Consider the following 21,475-nt stretch of genomic DNA (forward strand, 5'->3'; position numbering starts at 1 on the left):
TATATTCAAAACTGACCTCGAATTTCATCTCTGCCTAAAAACAACTTTTACACTGTCATTGATGAAAGACAAAAAGAAATTATGAAAACAGAATTCATAAAGCAATGCACCATTTACCTCATTGGCACCACTGAACAGAGGTTCTCCAGTGTGCATTTCAACCAAAATACACCCGAGGGACCACATGTCAATGGCAAGGTCATAAGGCATTCCCAGTAGCACCTCTGGAGACCGGTAAAAGCGACTCTGAATATACTGGTATATCTGAAATACATTTCAAAATAGTATTACTTTAATTGCTTAAAACTGTGGTCAGCACTGGATTTAAAACATTAATCTGGTATTAACAGAAAAGAATTGGCTAATTCCTGAATTAGGGTTCCACTGACTGATTTCAACATTAGACTATGAATATGGCTTAAAGAACTAAACATTTGGAGGGATTGGTTAATTTAACTGTGAAATGCATTAATATATAAAAATTCAAGCCCTTTTGTTTAGTCTAATCCTAACTGGTCATCATGATAGTTCTTAAAACAATTATGCCTCACCAGAAAAAAACACTATTGAAAGTAATTTATTTCCCTAATAATGATTCTTTCCTGCAATGGCTGGCACTTGGCTTACCACTAACTTAACAGCTAGACTGTACTTAAATTAACCTAAACAATGTATTTCTCACCGTTAAAAGTCAAGTAACTTCAATACAATGTAATTTAAAAATCAGACATTTGTACTCTGCCGTCTCACAGATAAATTTGAGACAATGCCACATAAAGATTCAATTAACAGCTGTCTCTGACCAATAGCTTCTTCTCTCTCCACCTCCATCCAAGACTTCTTAGAGAAAGACAATCCTGAAATGGACCATTTTCAATGAAGTAATGCAAGGACGTCTTCAGAGACCAATCTGTTTCACTTATTAAAAGGGAGAAAGAAATAAAATCCTCCTAACTAAATTTCCTAACTTAATACCCTAACCACGCAGCCAGAAAGCTCATGAAGTTTTCTGTGGCTCCCACCGAAACCTCCAGCCAAGTCATCAAGAACAATCTCAGGCCTACATAGGCAGGTAGCCAAATAAAGAACTGGGAAGAAGTACTACACTTCTGAGTTTTTTATAAGCCAATACCATTGCTTATTCCCTAGGCCCAAAGACTCACCACTCTTGAGACTTGTATTTCACAGCTTACGCCGAGAACTCTGTCACATCCCTATCTAACCTGTTTAAAGCAGTTGCTTTCCCCAAAACACACTTGCCTACCACCTTCTGATTCTAATCCAATAGATCCACAGGCAGGACCACTGCATGCCTATTTTAGATATAACTTCCCATGTGATTCCAGTGAATTTGAGTAGTTGAAAATTTATTATAGGGATAACTGGCTCATTTTGACTAGACAGAAATAATAATGTTTAATATTAGGACAAAATATATAATTTGGCTTAAATAGGGGGGAAATGTTCCAACTCTAAAATCTATTCAAATTACTCTCAAGATGGGCATGTATTTTTCATTCACAATATACTCTATCCCATATTAACTACAAGCATCTCTTCATTTTTTGAAGGCATCTAAAACTGCAAACTTTGCTTCCTACTCCAATTTTTAAAAATCACTTGAACACCTAATAGTATCATCACCATAACAGAAGCTGCAGAAAATAACAAAAAGACAGTCCTACTAATTGGCTGTAAATCTTTATGATTAATCTGTCATAGTTAAAACTTGGACAAAAGTAGGACAGTACAGAAAATTTCAATAATTTGGAAAAATAAGAAACAGAAAAGTCACTACAAAAAATTAACATCTGTATGTTAGTTGGGTTTTTCTTTAAAACAAAAGAAATATAGTTTCAACACTTTCAAGCAAAAGGAATAGTGTTAAAAATCAGTAAAATAGGCCGGGCGCGGTGGCTCAAGCCTGTAATCCCAGCACTTTGGGAGGCCAAGTCGGGTGGATCACGAGGTCAAGAGATCGAGACCATCCTGGTCAACATGGTGAAACCCCGTCTCTACTAAAAATACAAAAAATTAGCTGGGCATGGTGGTGCATGCCTATAATCCCAGCTACTCAGGAGGCTGAGGCAGGAGAATTGCCTGAACCCGGGAGGCGGAGGTTGCGGTGAGCTGAGATTGCGCCACTGCACTCCAGCCTGGGTAACAAGAGCGAAACTCTGTCTCCAAAAAAAAAAAAAAATCAGTAAAATATTATCAAATGATGGTAGCAATTCCTTTAAAGAGGAGACACCTGTAGCTTCTATTTTATATATAAAACAATGCTGTTAGAGTAGTTTTCATAATGTTAAGAATGATAGGAAAAACTGCTTTCCTAAATCAGCTAAACTTATTATCACTACGAACACATCTGTTTTTAGCAGTCTAAAAAAAAAATCATTTTGGATATGTGTTAGAATTTATGTAAATTTTTATTAGTAAAGAAAATATGAGAAATTTATTCATCAAAACAAGTAAGTTGTATCAACTGAATTTTCTGTGCTTTAGTACCATGACTAATCAAAATTACCTGCATTTTTTTGAACCATCAGTTTTTGAGGAAAAAGATTTATCTTGATAAATCTTCAGAGAAATATTTTACAGCAAGGATTCAATGTTCCAGTACTGAAAAGTCCCAAAACTTATACTAAAACCTTTACTTGGGACAGTTACAAATCCCCTAATATTTAATCATTCCATCTCCTATTCTCTTCTCTTTATTTTTCAGCATAATTTTAAATATACCTATTTAAAAAAAATCAATGTCTTTTGAGTCAAAGTATTGCTATTTGCATTTTAAAAGGTATTTCCCCCAAAACAGATATCAACATAAAGTAATTAACTGCTACATTTTAAAGATAAATAACCATCCTGTAATTGTCCCTAAATGGTATACACCTTATTAACATTTCAAATATCTGTTAGGTTGGAGCGAAAGTAATTTCGGTTTTTCCATTAAAAAAGGAATGCCATTAAAGGTAATGGCACAAACCACAATTACTTTTGCACCAACCTAATACTTACACTGTTCTACTTACTTCTATTTAATTCACAAGTTCTGAAACAATACTTACCCTCTGCCCCAATTGACAAGAACTGCCAAAGTCAACGATCTTAATTGCACTGCGTTTGGGGTTACAAAGAAGGATATTTTCAGGTTTTAGGTCACAGTGAATGATACTAAGTTCTGGAGTCGCAAGGAAAAGCAGTGCAGTGCACATCTGTTGCGCAAACTTTCGTGTCAGGTTCAAAGAGACCCCTCGGAAATTGGTGTTTCTCAACAAATCATAGAGGTTGTAGGACAGCATTTCAAAAACTAAACAGAGATGGTTTCGAAACATAAAGTGGCGTTTCAAATGCACTGAAAGAGAAAAGAGTTTCATTTTAAATTATACATACCAATAAAATGAGAGTAACATACACATGCACTCTCAAATGACCTATAACATTATTACAACGTGAAATGCAGAGTGAAAAGTTAAAGTCTGGAGATCAGCATTTTGCAGTAATAGCAGTTTTGAATCAGTTAAGAATATCTAAGTTGCTATTCTGCTGAATTAAACAGATATAGTGTCTGTCAATAAGTGATACAAGGTAAGCAGTACTACCAAAATGCCTTGTTTCTTTAAAAAAGTCAGATCTGAAAACACAAGTAGCAAATGAACAAACAGTAGTAAGAATATTTCAGCAATTTTATCTTCATTTATAAAAGAAAGTACTTTTTCCTTCCTGAGAGCCCTACCTCACAGCTTCTTATGTCTAAGCTCCATCTATTCAGATCTCTGATTTGTGACAATGCTGTACTTGGCAGCCCTCTGTGTAGGCTTTGAAATTTATCTGTGCTGCAGAACTTCAGATTTCACTAGTAATTTTCTGTCACGATTTTTGATGATAGCTTTTTTGTCACCCTTTAGGTAAATACAACAAATGTCTGAAAATCATGCTTTAGTAAAAGCATTGGAGTACTTAACTGTGTTCATCAAATTGGTAAATGAGAACTGTTGTGTGAGACTGAAGGTTTGAAAAACTTCAAAATAAATCTCAACTACAAGAAGAGATGATGAGGAGGCTTGTGAGTGGTTTAAACAGCATAGAATATATAGATCACTATCACTGCTGACCTCTAAAAAGGCTGAATACTCACTAAATTGCTTCAAACATTGTGCTTTAAGTATTAACACTGACTTCACATCAGATGAGGTTATTCGATAAAATGCTGGCCCTGACTGTTAATAGTCTTACGTATACCAAACTGAGCACCTGTAACACAACTTCAAAGACATAAACACCCATCTTGTCAAGGTTATTTTCATTTTGTCTTTTAGTATTACAAAATGAGAGGTTTCGCTACAGATCTATCTGGAATAAACTGATAGTAAATCAATGTCTGATCACTAACTGTGGATACACTGTGTTTTCCTGGTAGTACTCCTGGGCTTTCTGTCTCAAAGCAGTGGACATCAGTACCATTTTTAGATCTTTCATGATATAGGTGATCTCAAGTTAGAACTAATTAACACAATAATTACATGGCCATATATGTATGTATGTGTGTGTGTGTGTGTATATATATATATATATATATATATATATATCTTTAAATGTTATATAAGATATCTGCTCTTAATCACCTCAGTTCATAGGTTTAAAACTAAAAACACAGCTCCATGATACTTCACAATCATGGTCCATGCATGGCTTTTACTCTCCTGGTTAAGCAGTAGCCACAAAGGGAATGCAAAAGTAACTGCTGTCAGAATTCTAAGGTGATTACAAAAATTCCTTTAAGAAGCTCTGTGATGAGAATGTTCTTCCAATGAAAGATCTACTCAGTTTCACTTGACCTCACATTTCTTTTATTCATTTACTCAGTATCTACAATGTGCTGAGCACTAAAGACATTGTCAAAGAAAGCTCGAACAAGTGTATTTGTTCAGTCTTTTTAACTGAATTTTGGGGAGAATGGAGGGCTGGCAACTTTGTTGTAGACTTAAACTGAATTTTCTTTTAACTAGACCATGGCAGGTACTAAATAATCCAGATAAGAAATTTGGCTACACAGTAAAGTAGTAGATGTTTTTTAAAGTTCAAAAACAAGACAATAAAACTCATCAGAATAAATTACACTCATCAATCACTTTAAAATTAATTTACATTATAAAAATAAATATGACTTTCAGATAACGTAAGTTTAAAGCATCTATTCAACTGACATGAACTTATCTAAAGTTCTTTTGTTTTCCAAACAGAATCTGTTTCTTGAGACACTATGCATTCAGCATCTTCTAAAATAAGAACTTCAAAGCTCATCCAAAGAGTATCTGTAATGACTAATGCAATTAATAAAATGATCATTAATGTCACTTTATTAAAAACAAAATACTAGCATTATACAGAACTGAGTAGCTAACATTTTTTGAGTGCTTAACTATATGCCAGCTATGTCTTTTTTAAATAAAGCAGAATTAAAATGTTACAGTATGCTATCAGTATTTTTTCTGCTTCGTAAGTAAATAAGAGTGAGAAGGTAGGAGGCATGTTCAGAGATCACTGTGTAAGTCAAGCACCCTTAGGATGTCCTTGATGTGTTTCTAAAACCCTTGAATGGAAATGGGTCATTTCATGTAAGTTATAGCTAACAGTGAACAGCAAAGTTTCATTGAGTGTGATGAGAATGGTTTTAAGATAAAAATGTTATTATTATGAATTATATCAGTATCTGTAAAGAAACTAAGGAAGAAAAATAGTACAAATTTCATTTTATATTTTAACAAAGAGAAATGAGCAGTATTTCACAAACAAAATCTAATCTGAACAATCTGAAGCTTGCCCCTTTTAAACACCCATTATTTGTTTCTACCTTTTTGGGGGGACCAAATAACCAGATTTTCTTAAAAGAATCTGCTAAATAAAACTCAACCTTACGTTTGTCAAGTCAAGTCAGCATTTCTGAACACAAGTGACTATGGCTATGTGCTGATCTTAAGGTCTGTTATCTTCGACTGATGGCATCTTATATGAATACTTAACAATTTTTTCCTTGATGCTACATAAAATGGTGTCTTAACAATCACTGACATATTAGATTTGATTTAAAATAATATGAAAGAAGGTATATTAGAAGACGTTTTGTCCATGTATCAATTGGCCCTAGATTTCAGTATTTTCACAATTCTTCTGTTTCCTGTTTCTGTTTTCAGAAGGAAGACTATGTGAGAATGAAACAAATAGACTGGAGTTAGGCACTAGTAGTACAGCTTCTGTTCCTAGCTGCAGAACCCTATGACCCTAGATATGCTGCCTTTTATAAAAACCATGTGTAATTTAAGGATTCTACCATCCTCCTTATAGGCTGTTAGACTATTACAGATGATGAAAGAAAAGCACAAGGAATGTGGTGAAAATTCAATAAGCAGTGGCTATCTCTTTACTGTGGCCTAAGTCTAATAGCTTCTAATGCTACCAAGCTGATGAAGAGACTGGGGAAGAGCCTGAGATCTTGGTGCAGACGCCCCCAAAATGGTTCCACAACCACTAACAACATACTAGCTCACAACTAGTTTCTGAACTAGATTATAAATGGTTAAAGTTTCTGGAAAGATGACCCTTTGGATAAACATGCATCACTAAAGCAAACAAATAGCACCAGCAAGCTGCAAATTACACACACTATTCTCATTTGTTTCTACATGGTATGCTACCTGGAAGGCACATTTCCCAAGATTAGACTATTACCGCCAGATCAAGTCACTTGTATGAATCTTGCTGTCCAACAGCAAAGAAATAAATTTTTAATCAACCACTTTAAACAAAATATTTTGATAAAAAAGAACCATTAACTCAAAGTTTTGGTCTGGGTTGGGGCACATTGCGCTGTTTACCTATGTAGTATTTCATTTCGGTGTCATGTTTGTTCATGAGCTCAAGAAGTCGCACTTCTATCTGGGCTTGATTCAGAAAAGCCTTCTTGTTCTTTATTATTTTAATGGCAACCCATTCTTGCTCCACACGATCATATGCCTTTACAACCTAAAAGAGAGGAAACATAAATAATTCTCTACTTCATTATGGCAACAATTTCACAACAATTTATAATTCACCTTAATTATAACATTTACCTAATTCTCAATTACACATTTTTATAATTATCACTTTTCTGACCTTCCTAAGTAGGAGATACTGTATATTTCTATTCAATATAGCCATTTATTACACAGTAACTTTAAATCAATCTTTTAAATTGAATTTCTTTTTGCATTTGTACAGTATTTCTAAATATCCACAAAATAGATAATTTTCTTAATAAAATTATTTTCCTGTCAGAAATAAATTATGAATCTTGACAGCTGCTTAGTTTTATCTTTCTTACTAATTAACACTATATAACAACTCATCTAACTATTCTTTTAGTGAGAGAAACCTGAACCCTAAGAATATGTATGAAATACTTAAAAGTTTATTTCAGAAGGCTTTTGATAACTTTCTTTCAATTAGATTATCATACATAAAAACTTAAGTATATAAAAGAAAAAACAGTTTACACTAAAAAATAAACACAACTTACCAGTAAAGTTCTACAATGTCACAAACACCATAATTAGGGGATTATGATAGTTTAAAAATGAGAATCACTGCTAAGGAAACCACAGTGCTCCTGAGTACATATCACCATACACAGCCCTCACTTTAAATTTCACTCATCTAAAATGAGGTTCATACTATTATAAAATAGTTACATAAAAATCTTTTACATAAGTAAAAGAAAATGCTTTGGGAGGCCGAGGCAGGCGGATCATGAGGTCAAGAGATTGAGACCATCCTGGCCAATATGGTGAAACCCCATCTCTACTAAAAATACAAAAATTAGCTGGGGGTGGTGGCATGCGCCTGTAGTCCCAGCTACTCAAGAGGCTGAGGCAGGAGAATTGCTTGAATCCAGGAGGCAGAGGTTGCAGTGAGCCAAGACTGTGCCACTGCACTCCAGCTTGGCGTCTGGCAACAGAGTGAGACTCTGTCTCAAAAAAAAAAAAAGAAAATGATATCTCTTATTAACCAGCAATAACCATTACAACTAATTAAATAGAAGTTACATTTATAATACTGTAAGTCTGGGGATGGGGAAGGAACTCCAAATGATTCCAAGGAGCAGGATGAAACCACTAGATCAGGAAGAAGATGGAACGTATGTTCTCAGATCTACATCAGTCAAGGCTGAATCTACTGTGAGTGACAGATTCTGAATGGTTCAACTGAAATCAAAGTTGGAAAAGAAAATGCACTCATCTCTGGTTTCACCCAGTTCTAAAAGACATTATTTGTGGTCTTTTATCACAGAGACTACCCTTGAAAACACATGGCTAAGTGGTTCTAACATGCCTCTGTTTCACTGGATGTACTGACTGCACCAAGAACTACAGTTCAATGCCCAGATCCTGATGGTCTGCAGAACAAAGGACACTCAGGGGGCCCGAGCATCTACTGACGTGGCAAACAGTTAAGAGGCTAACTGCCAGTTTTTGACCATAAATTACAAATTCAATAAGGGGTTTTATTTATTTTTTTCTTTTCTTTTACAACAATGCCTAGAGAATTTAACTGGTCTGGAGCCCAGACATCAGAACTTTTTTTGGTAAGCTCCCCAAGAAATTTCAATACGCAATCAGGATTGGTAATTATTGGCTAAGGAAATGGAGAAATCCCTAACTAGACAATAACCTGACACAGCATGTGGGAAAGTCTGACCAAGTCAATATAGAACTGTCCTCCTGGTGAGGCACAGGACCTGAACCTCAACGTGGACACTGTACAATGCCTCAGCCCAAGAGAGGAAGTATCAGTCTGCCCTGGAAAAAAGGAATTCAATGTCAAACAGGCCTCTATCGTCACAGGGTTCCTGTGCTCACCTTTCTGTGGAATCTGAGTATGAGAAAATGAAGGTGAAGGAGAGAAGAAAAATGTAACTATGAGTGTAAACACTGAGTCATCAGGGGCAAATCAGCTTACAGAGCAGGCTGTATGGCCACAATCTGCATGGCAGATGTCAGGAAAGTTAGAAGTAACCCATTAGGGCCCAGGGCAGTGGCTCATGCCTGTAATCCCAGCACTTTGGGAGACTGAGGTAGGTGGATCACCTGAGGTCAGGAGTTTGAGGCCAGCCTGGTCAACATGGTGAAATTCCATCTCTACTAAAAATATAAAAATTAGCGAGGCCTGGTGACGGGCACGTGTAATCCCAGTTACTCAGGGGGCTGAGGCAGGAGAATCACTTGAACCCAGGAGGCAGAGGTTGCAGTGACCCAAGATAGTGCGATTGCACTCCAGCCTGAATGACAAAAGCAAAATTCTGCCTCAAAAAAAAAAGTGACCTATTAAGTGCAACTGCCCAAATGTTAGTGAAATTTTCATGGCGGAGGTGGCAATCTCTAGGTCTAGGGCAGTAGTCCACAACCTTTTGGGCATCAGGGACCAGTTTTGTGAAAAACAATTTTCTTCACAGCCAGGGGAGGGGTGAGGTGGATGGTTTGGAGATGAAATACCTCAGATCATTAGGCATTAGATTTTCACAAGGAGCATGCAACCTAGATGCCTCCCATGCACAGTTCAAAAAAGGGCTCCAGCTCCTATGAGAATCTAATGCCACTGCTGATCAGGCAGTAATGCTTGCTCACCCACCGCTCACCTCCTGCTATGTAGCCCAGTTGGGGACCAGTATAGGGTGTTCACACCTTTAGTTAAGGACTGGGCCTCACAAATGCCTTTCCTTAAGAAGCTGATAGAGAAGCCGCTTCGGACTGGCAAACAGGTATACCTTCATCAAGAGGGACTCCCAGCCCAGGTGTGGTAGCTCAGGTCTATAATCCCAGCAATGTGGGAGGCTGAGATGGCAGGATTGGTTGAGCCCAGGAGTTCAAGACCAGCCTGGACAACACAGTGAGACCCCACCTCTACAAAAAAAAACAAATTAACCAGGCATGGTGGCATGTGCCTACAGTCCCAGCTACTCTAGAGGCTGAAGTGGAAGGATCACTTGAGCCCAGGAGGTCAAGCCAGTGAACCATGATCACTACTCCACTGTATTCCTGCCTGGGTGATACAGTAAGACCCTATCTCTTAAAAACAAACAACCAACCAACCAAAAAAAGCAAACAAAAAACCAAAGGATGTCCAAAGCACTGAAAAATCCCTCAGAAGAAGAAGTTGTAATTCAAGGAAAAAGTCCCTGGATTATGTATAATTACCAAAAATCTTTCAAATTGTGAGAAGGAGGAGACATATACACGTGACATCAGGGACTGGTAGGGCCACACTGGAATGACACAGGTCTAACATAAACGTTCATATTTGCTTACGCGTTTATTTTTCTGGATTTAGACCTGTGGCTACTAATGACATACAGTACACTTTCTGTTCTGAACATAATGACTTTTTCTCACAGGTTAAAAAGGAGGGTCTATTTTGCTTTCTCTCAGGGCAGGAACAGAGAAGTAAGCACATGCAGGTTCCACAGTTTAAGAAAACAAAAACAACAACAAAAAGGCAATTCAGGAAAAGTCATTTTGATCCCTATTCTATCCTTATCACTGAAAAGTCAGAAGACATATTTGGACTTCAGGGTGATAACCATCTCATTCCACAAGGGTTGCAAGGCAGAAGAGACTGGGTTTATCAGCAAATCACACCTCAAACAGACCTCTGTAACTCAATGTGATAGAGGACTTACAACTGGGAACAGCTGGAAGACCACAGCCAGAGATTCCCCCCAACTTTTTTTTTTTAAATAAATAGAGACAAGGTCTCTCTATGTTCCCTAGGCTGGTCTGGAACTCTTGGGCTCAGGCAATCCTTCTGCTTCAGCCTCCCACAGTGCTGAGATTACAGGTGTGAGTCACCACGCCTGACCTGAAAAATCTTTTAAAAAATACAAGAAGGTTGGGTGTGGTGGCTCATGCCTGAAATCCCAGCACTTTGGGAAGCCAAGGCAAGAGGATTACCTGAGGTCAGGAGTTTGAGACCAGCCTGGCCAACATGGTGAAACCCTGTCTCTACTAAAAACATAAAAATTAGCCAGGCATGGTGGCTAATGCCTGTAATCCCAGCTACTTGGGAGGCTGAGGCATGAGAATCACTTGAACCTGGGAGACGGAAGTTGCAGTGAGCCAAGAGTGCACCACTGCACTCCAGCCTGGGCGACAAAAGTGAGACTCTGCCTCTAAATAAATAAAGTACAAGGAGAAAGACCAAAAGCTCTTGGTATTAGTGCGACTGATGCAAGAGACTCATGTTTTCAGGGCTGTGTGCTTTGTAATGGGGCTGGGTGAGGAGGTGGGTAACAGAAAGTTGTAGATAGGGAGAAGAGGCCGAGAATGAAGAGGAAAAAAACAGGTCCACTGGAATCCCTTCCTGGTAGAAACTGCCTGGATGATCCTACCCATCAAAATTACTCAATCATAATATTAGCAATGCTGGTACTGAGGATTATAAGAAATCCTAAAGACTGCCTTGCCTGCTTAGAGGTCTGGTATAGTTACAACATGAGATGGGAGAAAAAGCCAGGGCACAACCCCAGGCTTTCCAAAGCCTCCTCAGAAGTAAGCAGATTCCCACTGTGCCACCTGAACAAGGTAATTCATTTCTCTTTGAAGTGGTCTATCAGACAAGAAGGTAAATGTCTCTAGCATACTAACAGTCATCTACAGACTATACAAGGCCCATATCAAAGAGGCAATACTATCTGTTAGTGATTAAAATTAACCAGTCATTAGTAAAATGAGTACTTGGTAGCCATAAAAGTTTGTACAAGCCTAAGGAGTTTTTATTATTGACGCATTACTACCTTTAAAGAATTAAGCTCATCCAAATAGTCGCGTATCCATTGCTGAGCGTTATTTGCAAATATTAAAAGTATGCTCTTGAGGAAGAGCTGCGACAACAAAATTCACTAGGAAGTTCTTTCTAATTAATTAAATTCAGCATTTTCCATTAAGTTACCTGACCAAAGGAACCTTTGCCTATTAAGGAGTCAATTTCGTAACGATCCATCCACTTTTCTCCGTTTTTTACAATATAATCATAGTTATCATCATCATAACCATCATTGTAGACCTTCCGTTCCTTCTTATGGCTAGAATCGTCTCCCTGGCCCTGTTGGTGTCTTCGCTTCTTTTTTGCATAGTAAACCTAAAATGAGAATACACACTGTTCACTGTAAAATTCAAATCACTGTGAAGGGAAGAGCATTATCAGAATATATTGAGACACATCTGTAAGTAGGAAATAGATCAATTTTTACTCTTTGTAACAAATACAAACAATTAAGTCATTTTCTACAACTGACATTTGAGTTAGAAAATATCACTGATATAACCAATGAAAAATGTCTACAGTGAAACTTATTATAGTTATACTGTTTATACACTTTGTAAATAAGAAATGTTAAGTGACTAGTCCAAAGTATGCCGTTCAAGAAAAGTAAAAGGGCCTGGTTTATATTTATTTGTTGAATTAAAGTATAATTTATATACAGTGAGGTGGAATGCATCTTAAGAGTTCTACATGAGGAACTTTGACAAAATCACCAAATGCCAAACAGCATTTGTAACATTTTCATCTCCCTCAAGTTCAGGTTCTCTCATGCCCCTCTTCTAGTCAATCCCAACTTTGGGATATAAAGAGAATTTATTGATATAAACTCCCTCTTCTGTAACCTGCACATATCTATTTATATTTTATTTTATAGCCACATATTTTTTAAATAAGTTTAAATGTAGACGAACTGATGTTTTACTTAAAAAAATGGCCCTCTGAGACATGCCCACCAGTTTTTAAACCTATAAAAATATAATGATTAACAAAAAACAGCTATGGCCCCTTTGCCCTCACTCCCAAAGACCATAAGCCTATGGTTAATCACAGGCTGAGTTATTTTTCTTATAACACTGTTTCTAAGACTAGTAAAAAAATAATAATAATAATAGGTGAAATAGGCAATTGTCCAGGTAACCAGTAAACTAACTTTGGAGAAATTATAAATTATACTGCATGGACTAACATCAATAACAGTCTACTTTATAAGGTGGTAAGATATTTAAAAACAAGCTGCAACAAAGCTACTGTTAACAGTTTAACTGTAGCTTTGTTAATAATTTATCAGATAGCAACAAGCTGAAATTAATATGCTGTTATCAACAATTTATCAGATATATTCAGATAATTACAAGCTTGTCTGGAACATGTTTATAATACACAAATGTGTACAAAATCTAACTCAGAAATGTTCCTGACAGAGTTCATGCTAATTTTATGTTGCCACACTGCCACTGTAATGTAGTAAAACTGGCATTAAATAACATTAAATTGCTATAAAATTTGCATGTACCTAAGAACATTTTTCAACTTTTCAGTTAAGAAGCTCTAAAGCTGGCAAAGAACAAGCCTTAATGATGAAAGAGTGCAGGGCCCCACTGGAGGAGGAAAGAAAGCATGGGTTCTTCTCCAGAAATGCTCATTTAATAATTAATTTTGGAGACAGAGTTGAAGCCACAAGCAAATGGCAATCAAGTCAATGGTCCAAGACACCAGAAAACTTTTTGGTGGCAAAACACCAAGTTGTAACACAGGCAATTCAAAGTGCTCTATTTTTTATCTTTTTTACTTACAACAAAAAGCTTCTGGACACCTTATCATAAAAAGAGATAAAATAATGCACATAAAAATTTAAAAGACAATAAAATCACAGAAAAATAGACAGATCAAATAAACTAGGCCAAATGTCTGTAATTAGGTATAAACATATTTTAGAGCTTCCTGACACCCATAGCAAAAGCAGAAACAAATATATAAAACTTCAAGCAAAAATTTTAACATATATATGCTTTTAGAGGCCTTATTCCCCCTTCTTAGTTTGAATAAGAGATAGAAGTTAAGTCAAAATTTGGAAAAAGAGAAAAAAAATAAAAATTTTTAAAAAGAAATAACAGTATATTAAATACAACCTTAAAAAAAAACAGGAGTTATCCACAATTATCTTTATATTTTGCAGCCCTTGTTAATATATCTTTTACATAGTTGTAATTATATTATTTCTAAATCATTAGTCTTCATAATAATCATCAATACGACAATTAGGAATCGAAAAAGTTTAGGGTACTTCAATAGATCACAAAATAGTTTTTTTTCTCACTGATGTATTGCAAGATAGACGTTATTGTAACAAATCTTACCTCATTAATATGCTTGTATGTTTTGATCAAGTCAACAGAGAGTTTTCTCAGGGGAGCAGTTGCTGGGTCACGGAAGGTTTGGGGCATCCGCCTCTGTAACATGACAATATCAGGCATCACCTTAAATAGACAGAAAAGACTAGCACTTTAACTCTACTGCACTGATATAAATTCCTTCTTCTGTAACCCGCGTGTATCTACTTTTTTAAAGACATCTACATTAGATGATTATACATTTTCTCTCAAAGTTCCCTTTCATCTGGATTCCAACAAAGACAATCACTAGAACAAATAAATGAAATCAGAAGATAATATCCCCAGCTGCCCGAGGCTTTGATCCTAGTCCCCCAAATTTAAATGGTGGAATTACAGACATACCTCAATCTAGGAGACACACAGGATGCTGCCCACAAGGCCTCTCTATCATACAATTAACCCGAAGAAAATTTCTTTCTGAATTATTCCTAAAACCTGACCTGGTTCACAACCAGCAGACAAAGATAAACTCAGCCCTCAGAGGCAACTTTCAGCTTCCTTAAGACAGGATTTCAAGACCCAACTGGCACCAAAAAAGGAGGCTGGCAGCAGAGCCCCATTCCCTCCAGCTGCTCCTAACGAGAAGAAATTCAGCTCCGCACAACACCAGGCTCTACCTGCCCTCTGACAAATATCTGCCCCCTAACCAAGGCTTGCCCTCACAGTCCCCTTCCCTGATCCCAACTCATGGCTCTTAACACCATCCAACAGACAATGAGGGGTTCCACCATGAGCATCCTTCTAGACCATTTCCACAGCAATTACAAAAGAGGACAGAGCAGGGGGCATGCACCCGCTCTATACACACATCCAGGAGTGCTACAGCTAGTGTCAATGATCCTGGATTGCTGTCCACGTGTCACTCCTCCACCAAGTGTCTTGCCTCAGTCAAAGTGTTCCCAATAAGGCTTCTTGCAATCAACAGATCCTCAAAACCAATTAATTCCAACAAGGTGATCACAACCATTCCCCCTGGCCCATCCTTGTGCTCCCGCCCAACTCTTCTGGACATTTGTGCTGGGAAATGAGCCAGAAGACCCTGACACAGCCCCTCTCCAAGGACACTCAGGTCAATCTGAGGGGCAGAGTGACAGTAAACACATCATACTAAGACCTTGCAGAAATGTGTGGAGTGGAGTCATGGTCTAATTGTTAACCTAACCCACACTAAAAAAGAGAAGAGGGGAGGGTTGTACCAGTGCACAGAACAGGAAAAATCACCATCCTCATGGTCCGAAAAGATAGAATTGTTAACATCATTTACCTACGTGCACTTTATTGTGAACCAACATTAACACTGGTTTCTTCTGCATGTACACTCAAACTCTAAAAAGTTGTTACCCAGAGGGCAAATTCACTGAATTACTGAAATAACAGTATCTCTTCCCGTGGTCCTCTGCGTCTTAAAATTCCAAATAAGGTTTAAGCGGAAAAAAAACTCTAGGTGATCGTAACTATTTGTCTGACAAAAATCATCAGAATTAAGAAGATGTGAATTATTCAATTTGTCAAATATAGCCTTACTTTTCTAAATATAAACAGTAGGTAATGCTAAGTTCACAGAATTTTTATACTATTCCTTAAGAACTTAATGCATAAATAATACGTGTAATAAACAAGTCAATTTTTTTGTGAATGAATGCTGTAAGCATTTAAGGTAATGAAAGAGGTTTCCCTTAAATGTGTTTTCTTTTTTAAAGTTCCCAGCATTGTTTTCATGCAGGTAGTTTATTCAGCAAGCCCTCTCTCTTGGGCTGGTGGAGTACGGCCTCAATGTGAGGTTTCGCAAAATCTGAATCAGTGCAATGCTTCATTACCGCTATAATAAAAGTTGATAGGAAGTATATAAGCCATTGATAGAGTCAACTGCGTGATTTCATAACAATTAACAGTAGCAGGTATTTACTAAACAAGATGTTTTTAGCATGCGTATTTTTACAAGTCTCCCATGTAGTCCCCTCAACAATCTCAAGAGAGTTAAATACTTTTCCTGTGACCATTTTACACATGAGAAACCAGAGTCTCCAATGTTGAAGAACTTGACCAAGGTCCCAGAGCCAGGTTAAGAGTAGCTAAGATAATGCTACAGCTGAAGATGTCCATGCCTAGCTTAGACTCTTAACAAGGACACTCTTGCCAGGAGCTCCCTATTAATGTTACACCTCTAGTCCACCCCCTCTTAGTCATTTTTAGGCTTTTTGTACAAAGTAATTGAGGTATGCCTACAACAAGCACATACATTTATTAAAATTAGTTATATAAAAAAAGACTGTGAATGTCTTTCAAATTTCTGCATTTAATATGAGTATGTGCTGTGTGCTTATCACTTCACAAAATATTGCTTATCTTGTCCACAACTGGCCAAACTGCCTACAAGGCCAATTTGTATCTCAGTGCTTCAAACAACACCCTGCATAAAGATATTCAAAATACATGGAAAGAACAAATAAATGTCTACAAAGCAAGTAAGACTCCCTATGCTTTGTGATTTCACATTAACCAAATTTTTGTTTTGCAACATTGTGATGCCATTAGTACATATCCAGAAACGGAAAACAACTTTTCCAAATACCTACTTACACATCTATAAGACTCAGGGCCAGCCCTAAGCATCTGACATTTTCTCTGCTTCCTGCTTCTGCTAGTCACAATGTCAAAAGAATGCAGAGTAATAGACCAAGCTCTCTTCTACCTTCTACAGCAAAAAGTAAGTCCATGGTGTTCAGAGGACCCAGGAGTTCACCAAGCTGCAGGAATGACCCCTTCTGCAAGCAGAGTAACCTAATGAAAGGGAAGTTGATGTGACCTCCTCCTGCTGCCTCAGCTATCTGACTCGGGGAACCAGAAACAGCCCGCCCTCAATGCTCACATCTCTTGTTCCTTTTACTTCACGAAGATTACAAACCTCCTGCTTTGATCAATTATAGAACTAAAACAGTAATTAACATTTTTCCTGAAAAAATTCTTTAATATAAGCTCTAGGATTCCTTTCATAAACTGTTTTCCATTATAATAACGATTTCCTTTTATTTATATTTACTTCATGTTTTCATACATAATGAAGAATCAGAAGCACTGTATTCTGCCTTTCTTCTTATTTTGAGAGCATTACTAAAGCTGAATAGCATCTGTAACACCTATCCAGGGTAGCAGCAGAATTTAAGAGCTATGAAAGTTACTGTGAAAACTAGAATAGCCCAAAGATTCAGCATTCCAAACATCATTCATTCTCTTCTACATCTACTTTTGATCTATTTCTCTTTTAAAGGACATCTGATAGAATGATTAACAAGAAACAATGGAAATTACATAATGAAATTACAGACGTTTATAGCTAGAAGTTACTTCCTGTGGGGGGGCAGTCTAGTCAGAGGTCTCAATTTTACACCCAAGAAACAGATACAAAGGGTCCAAATGACCCGACTCAAGTCCTACAACCGGATCATGAGCCAACTGAAAACTTGAAGCCAGGCCCTATGACTTGGCCACACCACTTCACACACAGCTCACACTTTAGTTACAGGAAAGGCATCCTCTAATACGACTCTCTTATTAGGCCCAGAAATGTTTGGATTTTGGCAGAAATATTTGCCTGAGTATTATTACTTTAAAGATAGTCTTTTTACATCACATAAATCTTTAAAAGCATTTCACAGTTTTTAACAGAAACAGTAAGTTAAATATCTCTTATTTTATAAGATCCAAATACAAGTTAGTTGCATATAAAAATAGGTACTTTGCTAATTAAATTATTTACTGAAATGATATAACCATAAAAATGACTTTAAAGGACTGGAAGTTTTCCTAGCCCTCTGCAGACGTCAGAGGTTAGGCTTGAAACAGCACTGTATCTAGGAAGAAGGAAGCCTGGGCTGGACCCACAGCCTCCTGCTCACACACATGGAAAAGTCACAAATGGGAGCACAGTCCTTTCAGCTGTGAAACACATTAGGAACAGCACTCTGCCTAACAGGCTGCTTTTGACAAGTGGGAAAATTCATCTGAATTGACTTGGTTTTCTCAAAGTGCAAACGGATCATTGTGTTATTACTACACATTAGATTTCCAGAGAGTTTTCTTCTGGTACACAAACACTTTCCAAATTTGGACATTCTGAACAACTGTCCCAATTCTCAAACACACAACTAAACTCAATCAATTCACTGCATAAAAGAAAATCGTAGGTCCTGCCAAAATTCTTCTTAGTATAACTATTTAACTGTGAACGTTATTAACACGTTATATATTTTATAAACATCATGCCAACCTATCAAAATTTTATAATACAAATAAAACACCTTTTAATTATGATGCTATGTGGTTGTTGCTAAGTGTTCATTCATATATATAACTGAATTAGAGAAAACACAATTCCTTCAAATAATCCAGGAAAAGAAATACTTTTAAATTTCCCAACTCTTTTATCCTCACATGATATAATAAAAGACCTAAACGAAAGAATGGCAAACCAAATTTCTAAGTCCATGGAAAAGCAGCCATTTTCAGTGCTCATCACACATCAAGTATCAGTGGGGCAAGACACTTTATCTCACAACTACAACTAGTATGTCTCCCCAAACCAAAAATCAATGTGTAGATGGTGCAGTTAATTCAGCAAGATATTATAAATACATACATATATAAATATGTATGTGTGTGTGTACCAAAAGAGTTCAACATTTATTCTATTTACTTCATAGAAAAATGGTGAATAGCCTGTCTGAATATTAGAATAAATAGCACGGTTAATTTGCATATCTCTTTTGAATTTTAAGGAGTTTTGTATTTATTGTTACAAATATGTAGAACGGTAGTTTAAAATAGTACAAAGTTGGTTCTGTAAGTTTGCTGTAATGGAATCTGACCTGCTTTTCTTAACTTTTGTTTTTTAACTTAGCCACCTTTCCACAAAAATAAGCTTTTTCTTCAAGTTCCCTTAATATTCCTCAGAAATAACTTTCCCCCTCTCTATTACGGAATGAGAGACTGTGGTTATTTTATGAATTTTTTTAAGTGAAATACAAGTAAAAATTAAAACAAAAACAAAAACATTTTAACGCAAACTTAACATCATGTTTTCTCAACCCATAATCCCACGTTGCATGTAAAACTGAAAACCATTAAAGCACTTTGTCTACTTAGTCTACTTAGTATTCCAACATTTTTAAGGAATAAACTGCCATTCCAACAGTCATTTCTGATACTCCATTAACTTACCTGGTTAGTTAGAGGTTGCTGAATCTGGTCAGAATACGATAAGGCAGAAACCTGTTGGTCACTTATGTTTGGCTGGCGACGGTCACTGTACTGATGTGAATGGGGCATCTGTCCAGCCATCTGAAGGCCAGCAGCATGGAATGAAAATGACGGTGCAAGCCGAACAGATGAAGGTTTGCATGCTGAAGTCTCTCCTCCTACAAGAAGATAAGTGAGGCTTAAAGGAAGTATTGATATCCTAGTATTTGTATCCTTTAATATATCTAATGGCTCTTTAAGAACTTCAGGATATTTGCTATTAAAAACCTTTCTAACTACAAACAGATACATGTTACTCAACACAACAGTTATGTTTTAAATGGCATAAAAGATCCATAGTGATTAAAATGAATATAAACCTATATTCAGAAAATCTTTTTGTAAAAGCCAACAGCAACAACCTTTAAGATTTGTTTTCACCTATGAGATTTTCATCAATTAAGAACCACAATATAATTTATAATATAAGTACTCTCTGAATTATTGAGGGACTCCTCCAATGGACCAGCTCCTCACAAACCAACTCAAAGGAGCACTACTGAGATGGTGTTTTGCACCTGCTGCCAGGTTTATGTCAAACAACATCGCCAGCATCCCCCAAACCAGGTGAAATCTCATGGTGTTCTCCACAGACACAGGTAATCAAAGGCTGGGTATAAAAACAGGCAAACATACAACACAGAACTAAACTTCTCAACCCGAGGTTGTTGGATTCCCCTGCACCTTTTGAACAGTCCTACGACAATCTAGACCTGGCAAGCTCACCACAAAGAAAGAACGGTCAATAATTACCACAGGTAGAATGAATCATGATCATGATATCAATGGCAGAAATGAAAAATTAACACTTTGGTCCACAGAAGTTTTGGTATCTAATAAACTGTAATTCTTTAAGGAAAGGATTTTAAAAAAGATTCTCCTTAAATTTGGCCAAATTTGTAATCACAGACTAAAGCCTAAAGCCCAGGTCAACAAGAATGACTAGACTCAGACTAGTGCCTGTCCTCCTGAATGAGCCAGCTAACAGTCACAATACAACAGACCATACTGCTCAGTACAAAAATACTTCTGACTTCTACCATTTTCAAGACACACAATAATGGCGATAAACAGTGAAGAGCACAGACTCTCAGCCAGGCTGCTGGGGTTGGAGATCTCGGCTCTACGGTTGCCCAGCTGTATGGCTTTGCATACCTAAGATCCTGATAATGATAATAATGTCTACCTGAAAAGGTTGTTATGAAGGTTAAATGCTTTAATACATGCAACATGCTCAGAACAGCTCTGGCAATTAATAAATGACCCAATGTTATCTGCAACTACTGCAGAGTAATGCCCAGTCAATGTGCAGTAAAGGTTGATGGGGCCAGTGCCCATCTTGTGGCGTCTCTACCTGAATATGGCACAGACTCTGTAAAACGAAGAGAACAAAGCTCCCCGAAATAAGTTCCACCCTACTTTCCTCCACAGGGAATGACACCATTTTCTACCCAGTCAACCAGAATCAACACTCTGGAGCTCACGTTAGAGTTCGTCCCCCACAGCTATCCAGTCATGCTCATTCTATCTCCTAATAGAACACTCAAACACAACCTTTTCATCTACATCACCATATATCTCACTTAAGATTACCAAAACAGATTCCTAATAGCTCTGTCTTTATTCTGTCTATCTGCAGTTCTGTATCTACTCAATAAAACAGCTAAAGTGACCTTTCCAAAGTAAAAATCTCAAGTCCTCCACCCCAGCTGAAGCTGGAATGTCAACTGCCCCAGCATTGCTTTTACACTTTACTTTCTCTTCTCTCTTTCTCCATTACAACAAAGTCCTTAATTGACCCAATCTACATGATTAATATTTATTAAATAAGTAAAAGGATAGTGTAACTGTGGTGAAAGATGGCTAACTTTTCTAAACATTTTATCATTCGTAGTCAAAAATACATTCATTCAATTATGTAAAACCAC

The 21,475-nt window shown here is 37.0% G+C and overlaps 1 protein-coding gene across 4 annotated transcripts in view; it reads right to left on the reverse strand.

The window, feature by feature from the left end:
• The window catches only part of DYRK1A (dual specificity tyrosine phosphorylation regulated kinase 1A), a 138,980-nt gene that overhangs the window by 22,493 nt on the left and 95,012 nt on the right, over positions 1-21,475 (reverse strand). For 3 of the 4 annotated variants that reach the window (XM_032276887.1, XM_032276886.1, XM_032276890.1), the window contains 6 exons: positions 19,470-19,666; positions 14,217-14,336; positions 11,986-12,174; positions 6,879-7,026; positions 3,072-3,358; positions 118-264 (listed from right to left, as the gene is read on the reverse strand). In XM_032276887.1, the coding sequence (XP_032132778.1) occupies positions 118-264; positions 3,072-3,358; positions 6,879-7,026; positions 11,986-12,174; positions 14,217-14,336; positions 19,470-19,666 (1,088 nt within the window). The remainder of the gene's footprint in view (positions 1-117; positions 265-3,071; positions 3,359-6,878; positions 7,027-11,985; positions 12,175-14,216; positions 14,337-19,469; positions 19,667-21,475) is intronic. The other variant, XM_032276889.1, reaches the window with a different exon arrangement.

Source organism: Sapajus apella, unplaced genomic scaffold (assembly GCF_009761245.1).
Source record: "Sapajus apella isolate SASKATOON/1434 unplaced genomic scaffold, GSC_monkey_1.0 scaffold8, whole genome shotgun sequence".
NCBI classification, from domain to species: domain Eukaryota; kingdom Metazoa; phylum Chordata; class Mammalia; order Primates; family Cebidae; genus Sapajus; species Sapajus apella.